This window comes from Lagenorhynchus albirostris, chromosome 16 (genome assembly GCF_949774975.1).
Source record: "Lagenorhynchus albirostris chromosome 16, mLagAlb1.1, whole genome shotgun sequence".
NCBI classification, from domain to species: Eukaryota; Metazoa; Chordata; class Mammalia; order Artiodactyla; family Delphinidae; genus Lagenorhynchus; species Lagenorhynchus albirostris.
Window position 1 is genome coordinate 11,086,441 of NC_083110.1, and position 10,165 is coordinate 11,096,605.

General features: G+C 51.5%; 1 protein-coding gene across 1 annotated transcript in view; it reads left to right on the plus strand.

Moving 5' to 3' along the window:
• The window catches only part of RET (ret proto-oncogene), a 61,025-nt gene extending 51,141 nt beyond the window's left edge, over positions 1–9,884 (plus strand). Inside the window, exons 16-20 of the mRNA XM_060126279.1 lie at positions 1,691–1,761; positions 3,277–3,414; positions 4,473–4,572; positions 6,278–6,425; positions 7,753–9,884. Coding sequence (XP_059982262.1) covers positions 1,691–1,761; positions 3,277–3,414; positions 4,473–4,572; positions 6,278–6,425; positions 7,753–7,910 — 615 coding nt within the window. The 3' untranslated portion in view covers positions 7,911–9,884. The remainder of the gene's footprint in view (positions 1–1,690; positions 1,762–3,276; positions 3,415–4,472; positions 4,573–6,277; positions 6,426–7,752) is intronic.
• The last annotated feature ends 281 nt before the right edge of the window (positions 9,885–10,165 follow it).

Genomic DNA, 10,165 nt, shown 5'->3' on the forward strand with positions numbered 1-10,165 from the left:
AGGGTCTGGAGTCGCAATGTAGGGATTTCAGAAGCTTTTTCCCAGTCACTGAAACAGGTGGTCAGGGCCCCTTCTCGGGAAATCTGGTTCCCTGGCACGGTCCAGTTCTCTGTGGCATTGGTCTTGACCCTCTAGTTCTGTTGCCCTCTCAGCCCCTCTCCTGCAGCCTCCCTGTGACAGACTGGACAGGGCCAGCTCACGGGTACCTTCAAGACACACAGCTAGCCTGGCATTCAGAACATATGCTGCTCAAAAAGAAAAACACAAAAAGTGACGGCATACACCTCAGCTTTGCTCTGAGGGTCAGGAGAAGACCTGGTGTTGCCAGGGGCTGTGAGGGTGATGTTTAATTTCTTCTGGGGTGTCTGTTGTGACAGCACATCTCAGAAGTGCTGAAGGGGAAGTGGAGAGGGGCTGCTCCCTGCCCTGTGGAGGGCGGTGGACAGAGCTTTCCTGTTGACACATAGATCCTCAGGAAGGCCCCGTGTCATGAAGCAAGAAGCACAATGTGGCCAAGCACGTCCCCCAAGAGCACAGGCTGTAGGCAGCATTGTTAGGAACACACCCCCCCGAAACAGTCACACTTCATTAAGAATATAAATCCTAAAGAAAATTTTTTTTAATGTATGTAATTTTTATATTTGGCTGCGCTGGGTTTTCGTTGCTGTGTGCGGGCTTTCTCTATTTGCGGCGAGTGGGAACTACTCTTCATCGCGGCCCATGGGCTTCTCATTGCAGTGGCTTCTCTTTTTGCGGAGCGTGGGCTCTAGGTGCGTGGGCTCAGTAGCTGTGGCTCGCAGGCTCTAGAGCGCAGGCTCAGTAGTTGTGGCGCACAGGCTTCATTGCACTGCGGCATGTGGGATCTTCCCGGACCAGGCTCAATGTCCCCTGCATTGGGAGGCGGATTCCTAACCACTGCACCACCAGGAAAGCCCAAGAATACTTTTTTAAAAAAGAATTATAGTAAACGTTGCATTGAAGTCTAATGCATGCCTTTTAAAACAAAAATTGATTTCTGCCTTAAGGCTGACCTATTTGTACTGAAAAGCTATTTCTCGAGTTGCATTAGAAAGGATTTGTTAGGTCTGACCCCAGCACCTCTGTGGTAGGGGGCACTCTTTCAGAGGATGCTGAAAGGGCCCTGGGATAAAATAAGAGGTAAAAACCAGCCCGAGGGCACACACACTGATTTCTTCCCTCAGAGCTTCTCAGAAGAACCTTTAGTGTGTTTGTTTGCATCCGAAGTCCCCAAGATGGAAAATGCTGGATGTCAGTTTCCCAAACTCGTTCACCCTCAGAAATCAAGGGAGACGTCGCTGCATGGTATTCCTGGCCCACCCACTGGGCGGCAGCAGCCAGGGAAGCGGCCATAGGGGGACCCGGCTTGTGCTGAATATCAACTTCTTGGGTTTCTTCTCAACAGGGCTGTGGTGCGTGACAGGCACACGTTGCGTAGGCGTGGGCAGGCCAGCTGACTCCCTCTGATGTCTCAGCCAAGCCTGGGAGGGCCAGGCTGGGGCTCCGGCCCCTGCGAGGTGCCAATCCTGTACCCAGGAACACTCTGGTGTCATTACTCAGCATCCCCTCAGAGCTGGAAGAGCCTGGGACGCGGCCCCCCTTCCCGCCACCCGCCGCCAGTTCCCAGGATGTCAGAGCTACGTTTAATGCCTTGCTTTCACACCCTCTTTAGGGTCGGATCCCAGTCAAGTGGATGGCCATTGAGTCCCTCTTCGATCACATCTACACCACCCAGAGTGACGTGTGAGTGGGTGTTGCCTTCCCGGGAGCGGGGGAGGTTACATGTGTATAGGGCCATGCCGCCTGTCTCAGCACCTCCACTGGGGAACAGTGCTGGCCCTGAGCGCCTGTCAGCTCCACAGTAAACCCTCCAAGCTGCCGGGGCTTTGTGTATTCCCTCAGCAGTTGGTGAGGGCCCAGGCAGTAATTCTGAAAGCTGCTTCTTTCAGAGCATAAGGGTGGAGTGTAAGGGTGTGAGCCATAGCTGCAGACCCCCTCGCCTCCCTCCCTCTCCCCTCCCCTCTCCTCTCTGGGTGTCTCTGACACACAGGCTCAGCCAAACGGTTCCCCTCCTGTGGGCCTGAGCACAGGCTGGGCTCAAGCAGGTCCCTGGGGACTGGTCCCCGCCCATAGGCAGGGGTGGTCTTGAGTGAGTTTCTAGGCAGGTGCCCCAAACTACTCCAAGTTGGGGACCAAAACTCAGTCTTCCAGGTCCAATTACATTTTTTTTTTTTTTTTTTTTTTTTGCTGTACGCGGGCCTCTCACTGTTGTGGCCTCTCCTGTTGCGGAGCACAGGCTCCGGACGCGCAGGCTCAGCGGCCATGGCTCACGGGCCCAGCCGCTCCGCGGCATGTGGGATCTTCCCGGACCGGGGCACGAACCCGTGTCCCCTGCATTGGCAGGTGGACTCTCAACCACTGCACCACCAGGAAAGTCCCCAATTACATTTTTGATAGTTTTCAAAAATACAACAGACTTGTTTCCAAGTGTTCTGCTCTGAACAGGCTTGCATATTTTGAATAATGTGGGCTGTGAAAAGGCAGTTCTTAGACAGTTTTAACAACTGTGTTCTGATTACAAAGTTGACCGTAAGAAAATAAGAAATGCAGGGGAAAGCAAAATGAAGAGACTAAAAGCCACTAGGATCCCACCACGCCTAAGTAACTACTGCTGGCCCTCGCAGGCATGGCCTGGAGTTTTCTGTGGCGTGCAGGTATATGCTTTTTGTTACTGTAAGTGGGCTCGTGTGATAATACTGTTTTGTGATATGATTTTGTCCCCACTTCACAGTAAATTTTCTCTCACAGTTAAGTATGTTTTCTATAGCAGTGCTCTTTTTTCTTCTAAGATCTTACTAAAATTTGCAAGCACAAGAAAAGGTGAAGGAACTGTGCAGGGAGCCCTCTGCCCTGTGGCCTAGGTCCCGCCTACGTTTTGACGTGCTTGCTTGGCTGCCCTGTGCCATCTCTGATGCTTCAGAGCATCACCTCAGGGGCCAGCCGTGTGCCCTTTCGGGTGAGGGGGCTGAGCTTGGGCAGCGGCTTGGCAGGGGTGAGGGCAGGGCAGGCAGATGGCTCATCCCCACCTCTATTCCCCACCCCATCTGTTAGGTCAGCACAGGCTGAAGCTGTGAGCACTTGGGCCGCTCTCTGTACTGGGGACTCGGGGTCAGACGCTGCTGGGGGGATGAGTGTCTGGTGCGCAGAGGGCACTGCAGACCCAGTGCAACCACTCACTGGTCCTCTTGTTCCCTGCAGGTGGTCCTTCGGTGTCCTGCTGTGGGAGATTGTGACCCTGGGGGGCAACCCCTACCCTGGGATTCCTCCAGAGCGGCTCTTCAACCTTCTGAAGACAGGCTACCGGATGGAGAGGCCAGACAACTGCAGCGAGGAGATGTGAGCAGGCTTTGCTCCGGCCCAGCCTTCCTCAGACACAGACACACTGGACTTTGCTGGGGATGAGACACATGCACTCATTCCTTCCCGCTCCTGGGCAGCCCTGGGTGCCAGCCCAGGGCGAGCTCGGTGGCGGGTGGTGACAGGCAGGGCATGACGGGGCAGAAGTCAGAGAACCACCCTTGGGTGTGACGGCAGATGCTGGGGACCCTTGACTCCACTGGGGGCTGGGTCGGCCTCCTGGAGGGACTTACAGGGGTGGGGGGGGGAGCAGGACCTGGGGAAAGGTGGTGGAAGGATGAGAGCGTGCTTCAGACCGAGGGATCAGCTTGAGCCAGAAGCCAGAGACCTGTCCCAGGATGCTTGGAGAGGGGTGGGTAATTCAGAATGGCCCCAAGGGCACATATAGGGGAGTACACAAGTGGCGGCACAAAGGCAGGCAAGGAGTGGGCAGGGGAAGCCTGGACTTTAGCCCTAGGGCACCGGAATCTTCTCATCTGATGGTGGTTCCATTAGACGATTCTCAGAGGACAGGTTGAGAACACATGAGAAGGGGTCATCTGCAGGCACAGAGACACTGGTCCATTCATTCTATGAAGTCTGTCATGCGCCTGCCACGTGCTTGGCTCGAGGCTAGATGGGGGAGTGCAAGGGTGAGTAGGTGCCACCTCCCTGGACGGCCTGGGCTGGCAGGCAGGGGCCCAGCGCACACCCACACAGTAGCTCTGGAAGCCCTGCAACCAGGCCAGGGCCCCAGGGGAGGGAGGAAGGTACAAGTCAGAGTGTGATTGGCAGGTGTTTGTGTTCATACCCGGTTCGTCCTTCATAAGAGTTTTAACGACCAGCATTTCTGCCTTAGCCATCATAGCGCCAGACGCTGTGAGCCCCTGCTGACCCTTCAAACCCTGACCCACCTCAGAGAAGGATGTCAGTGACACAAAAACAGCTTTGAGGTTCAGGAACAGAGCCCACGGGGCCCAGGGCACTGTACTGAGTTTGGTGGCTATGACCGGGCAGTCCTTGCTGGATCGTCACCGCCCACCTGTGTGTCCCATCAGGTACAGTCTGATGCTGCAGTGCTGGAAGGAGGAGCCAGACAAGAGGCCAGTGTTCGCTGACATCAGCAAAGACCTGGATAAGATGATGGTTAAGAGCAGAGTGAGTACCCCGAGACGATTCCTGGTGCTAGCTTCCCGCGGGCCTCCCGCCCTCCGGTCAGTGGAGTTCCCAGCGCGGAACGCAGAGCGAGGCTGCCTGGAGGGAGTTGGTCGTGCTGCCCCCAGGAGGAGCCAGCGACTGAACCCTTGTCCTTAATCCAGGCCTTTTGGGCTTCTTTTAAATCAGGAAGAAACCAAGATTTTTACCTTGACCCTTAGGAAGGAAAATTTCCTTCCTTAGGAAGGAAAATATTCCAAAGCCAAACAGAATCATTTTCAATAACAGAACATGAGGAAGTAGAGTTGAAATGACTGTGTCCTAAATTCATATGCTGTCAGGGGCCCGGCTGGGGGTGGGAAGTGACTAGAGACCAGCAGAGACTGTGACAGACAGGAGCCCACCAGCTGCCCCTGAAAGGCCCCTCACTGTGGACACTTGTAACCTGTATGAACATGAGTGCCGGCATGCCGGGTCTTCTGAATTTTAAGGGATATTTATTTTGTTTCCCAGTTTTTTTGTTTTTTTGTTTGTTTGCGGTATGCGGGCCTCTCACTGTTGTGGCCTCTCCCGTTGAGGAGCACAGGCTCCGGACGCGCAGGCTCAGTGGCCATGGCTCACAGGCTCAGCCGCTCTGCGGCATGTGGGATCTTCCCAGGCCGGGACACGAACCCATGTCCCCTGCATCGGCAGGCGGACTCTCAACCACTGCGCCACCAGGAAAGCCCTGTTTCCCAGTTTTTAATAGCAACTCATTTAAATTTCCAAAACCTCTGTGTGGGCCAAACAGTCATATCCGTGTGCCTCCAAATTTACAACTCCAGGTGACTGAGGAAGTCAACAAAGTTTCCACTAACCTTGATTAAGCAATTGCCGACTCCCATGTTCTGTGTTAGATGCTGGGCACGCAAGTAAACAAAACAGGCACAGACCTTGCCATCGTGGTTTTGTCCTTCCATTGACACATTTACTAAAAGTTATTTCTTCAGGGCAAGATGCATGGACTCGGCCACTTGTAATAAAACTCAGCATCAGAGCATCAGTGTACCATTTGGGTGAACCCTGTGAGTGCAGGGTTGTCCCAAACAAAGGCGATAGCTGATGCCAAGAGATGGCCTTCCTAGAACAGTGCCAAGAACCAGCCAGCAAAACGCTGGAACCATTCTTTACACGTTTAACCAGGGAAGTGGAAATAGCAGGTATTCAAGAATCGTCATGCTTGGGAGCTGAAGCCTATCTATAGCAGTGTCCTCTGCAAAACCCACATCAGTGCCTCAGATTTCTGAGTCCTGACATGATGTTTGAGATGCTTGGAGGGAAGCCGGAGAGTGCTTCTTGGCATTCCTGCAATGAGTCATGGGACTGCAGCGAGCTCTCTCAGAGCCTTGGGTTTTGTAAACAGGCTGATTCTCCAGTGCTGGGCCCGGTGCCCCAGTGCTGCAGAGAGAGAACGAGGACAGTGAGGAGCACATTTGTGCCCCCAAGGAGGTGATTTTCGAAGGGGGAGCGATGAGGACCACGGAGCAGGGCCAGGCGAGGCAGGGGCTGGAGGAGCTCAGTGCTGGCACCCTGGCGAGGGGCTCCGGTCTCACAAGAGGCCAGTAGGCATGGGGTGGGACTCTGCCGGGGCTTCTGCTCTTGGGCAGGGAGTGGCGGGCGTGTCCAGTAGTGGCCTGCGCCGGGGTGACCAGCCCTCTCTCCCTTCCAGGACTACTTGGACCTGGCCGCGTCCACCCCATCTGATTCCCTGCTGTACGACGACGGCCTGTCGGAGGAGGAGATGCCCCTGGTGGACTGTAATAACGCTCCCCTCCCTCGAACCCTCCCCTCCACGTGGATTGAAAACAAACTCTATGGTAGAATTTCACATGCATTTACTAGATTCTAGCCACGTTGTTCCTCTCTGCACTGTCCTTACTCTCTGTAATGCTTTTTAAGAGTGTTTCTGGTCTGAATGAAGCCAAAGTCTACTCTGAACCTTTTTGTTTGTAAATGTCTGACTTTGCATCCGTTTACATTCAGGCATTTTTACTATTATGTTTTTTTAAAAGGATGTGAAAATATGTGTAATTACCACACTGCCCAGCAACTTAGGACGATAGAGAAGAAAGAGAGCAGGGCAGAACTCTCAGGGGATATTGAGAAAATGATGACTAAGTCATTTCCTGGGTGGGTATCAAGTCATAGTACTTCTAATTTAACTACTGGGATAAATTTACCTGATCCGGGGAGGCATTTAATTTAGAAAGGAGGAGCCAGCACCACTCTGCCTGCACTAAGAGCACAGCCAGTGGCCGCTCCCCCAGACCCTGCCTGGGTGGAAGGCAGCTCTTGGAGGCCACCTGGTGCTGGAGACCACAATGGCGGGGGGAGGGGAATGGGAGGACACACGCAGACTGCTGTTTTCACATCCTTTGCGTTACAAACTGTCATGACAGTTGTCACTTATGAAGTCAGTGCAAAAAGCTGGAGCAAAATGCTTTTTGAAAGAACGTAGTCTGTGGTGCTGTGGTCTTGCAATGGACAGTAAATATGGTTCTTGCCAAAACTCCTTCTTTTGTCTTCGATTCAGTACTTGAAATTTTTTCCTGTTTCCTAACTTCATCATGGATTGTTTTGAAATCTTGGGAGTTTCAGGCATTTTTCTGCCGAGATTGTTCCTTTTGCATGCCTCCTGGGTCACTGATTCCTTACTGGCTAGTGCTACTTGCCATTTGTCCTGTCGACGCTGTGGGGCTCGCCTGCGTGCACCCTTGGTTTGGAAGATTCTCCTCCGTGGTAGGCTGGGATGGAAGACAAGTAGGCTCCTTTACGTTAGAGAACTTTTTATAGAAAGTTTCCTGCTGCAGTAAGCCATGTAGTACAGCAAGGTGCTGATGCCTTATGCTGCCTTAGAAAAAGAGTTAAACAGGTCAACAAGTATTTATCAGATTTGAGAGTCTGAAGCTTATAAAAGTCCAAATTGGTAGTTTCTGGTAAGCTGCAGTTACCAGAGAGCACGTGATGTTTCCGCCCAAATGTTACCCATGTTTTGGAAACCTGGAGCACGAAACTCTGCAGGCAGTTGGCCCAGAAACCAGAAGTTTGGTTTGAACCTCAAAGGGAGTTTTGCCAAGGCCTTACTGTCTGCACGTGGAGTTTGGGTTCTTCAGTGCAGAACAAATGATCTGTTTTCATTTTTAGGCATGTCAGACCCGAACTGGCCTGAAGAGAGTCCTGTACCACTCACGAGAGCCGATGGCACCAACACTGGGTGTCCAAGATATGCAAATGATAGTGTATATGCTAACTGGATGGTTTCACCCTCCGCGGCACAATTAATGGACACGTTTGATAGTTAACAGTTCTTTGTGAAAGGTAATGGACTCACAGGGGAAGAAACATACCGAGAACAGAAAGTCTGCTGGCCCCTCCTTGCACATTTCACACTGGCTGGTGATTTTCCCTCCCAGCAGACGTAGCGCTCTGGACCAGTGTTCTGAGTCCAGCATGTAGGTGTCCCTTCCTCTTCAGTCCACGGCAGCACCCAGCGCTGGTCTGGGTTCAGCAGTGAGCGCCACATACTCCGTGCTCACACGTGTGGGTCCCTCACGCACTCTCCGAACTGTTTGATTTTTCCGGTTGCCGCCAAACGAGGCCACACGATTTAAACATGAAGCACACACACCAAAAAGGCAGCAGGAAAAAAAAACTGGCCCAGACGACCTGTCCTTGTTCAGAATGAGAGCCCGGCCAGGCCTCATAGGGTTGTCAAAGCCCAGCCAGGGCTGGAGAGGGAGAGGGGACCTCGGGACAGGCCTCGGCTCAGCCTTCGAGATCCTGAGAATGTTTTGTTTTTTTTTAAATCATGGAACCTTTTCTTAGGGAGACATTTGATTTTTATCATGATTAAAATGATTCTTAGATTTAGCACAGTGGAGAGACATGATGCCGCATTTGCTGTGTAGGTAGGTGGTGTGAGGGGAGAGGGCTCCCAGGACACAGTTGTTCCCATCGCTGAGTAATCACTAACCCCCTGACGAGAAGTGTGTGGAGGAGTGGGGCCGTTGAGTGGAGTGGCCTCATGTCCAAGGACTGCTGGCCGCAGAGGCTTACGGTGAATCCCTGCACCCCACAGCCTTCAGCGTCCCCCCGTCCAGCGCTGAAAAGTGGCGGAGGCTCATCTCACACATTAGTGGGGTGGAACTTGTGCCCAGTTTCAAAGGGACAGTTCAGCTAGTTAGGTTAGAAGTAGCATCGACAGTGACACCTCTGATTACGATTCTGATGGAAAAGACAGTGTTTTGGCTCTTATAGAGCTTGTGTGAAAAGGTACATGTGTCCACTCTTCCTGTGTTTGTAACATAATGCTGCTATGGGAAGACATTTTTGTTTTTTAGGTTCTGACCGTGACTCGTAAGCTTCTTGTCATTCTTCACTGCCTGTTTGTGGTCACAGACACTCAGCACTCCTCCCATCCTGCCAGGTGGCTTTCAGGAAGTCCCGGCAGCTCTTCTTTCTGTCCCAGTGCTGTCACTTTGCAGGAGAGGGTCAGTTACCAAAACACTGCCTGGGCTTCATACTTAAACCACTGTGAAAGGACTTAATGTCGTCTCATTAAAATACTGGATTTTATAACCATTTCACGAAAGCAGTAAAATTATGGCATTTTTGTGGCCAGGAAGGCTTGGATGAGTATGTGGAGGAGCCGTGTGTGTGTGTGTGTGTGTGTGTGTGTGTGTGTGTGTGTGTGTGTGCGCGTGTGTGTGTGTGCGCGTGCGCGCGCGCGCATGCCCGTGTGTGTGCACACACCCAGGAAGAGCGTTGGAGAAACACTTACGGCAGATGCATTGCGGCTTTAGTTTGGGCCGTTGTTCAGACACGCTGTGTGATACGTTCTTTTACAAATATCTAGTTGTGGTAAACTTTGGGGTTTCAGCTGTGCTTAATGATAATCTTGTTAAATGCAGAAGTGGGGATAAACTTTCTCAAGTTATTAAGAATGCCTACTCAGTGTGAGTGGGTGCAGCAGGTTGTCCTCGGCAGGGTGAGAACTCCAGGTCTAACTGGCTGACTCAGTGATGGGGAATTAACCCTTGACTCATAATCTAATTGTCTATTCCTAAGTTATAGTACTCGTTAGCCCTATCAGACAGAGTTTTCATATGCATATACGCAGAGATGACTAACTATTAAGCATTACTGAGTATTAAGTAGCAATCTATCCGTTATTAAAATTTGTTAAATCTATTTATGAAAGGTTATTAAACCATACCATGTTAATTTGCTTTTGTAATCAAGGTGACTAAGAAAATAATCTCAGTTATGTAAATAAAATTGTGTATCTTAAAATGTGTAAACTTCTTTTCTCTTTTTAACTTCCTGGTTGGAAACATCAGGTTTCTGATTTTGAAGTTTCAGTGTAAGGAGTAAGGTGTCACAAGGGAATCTGTTGTGGTGACCACCGGGGAAGTGATGCCGATTGAAGGACTAGGAGGTTCTTGGTGATACTGTTGACTTGTCTCGCATAATATGTACACGAACAGCCACATTTATAGTCATTGTTAAAACTCAGCTCATCCTGCCATTCAAGGAATTCTTTCCTTTAGGTTTCCTT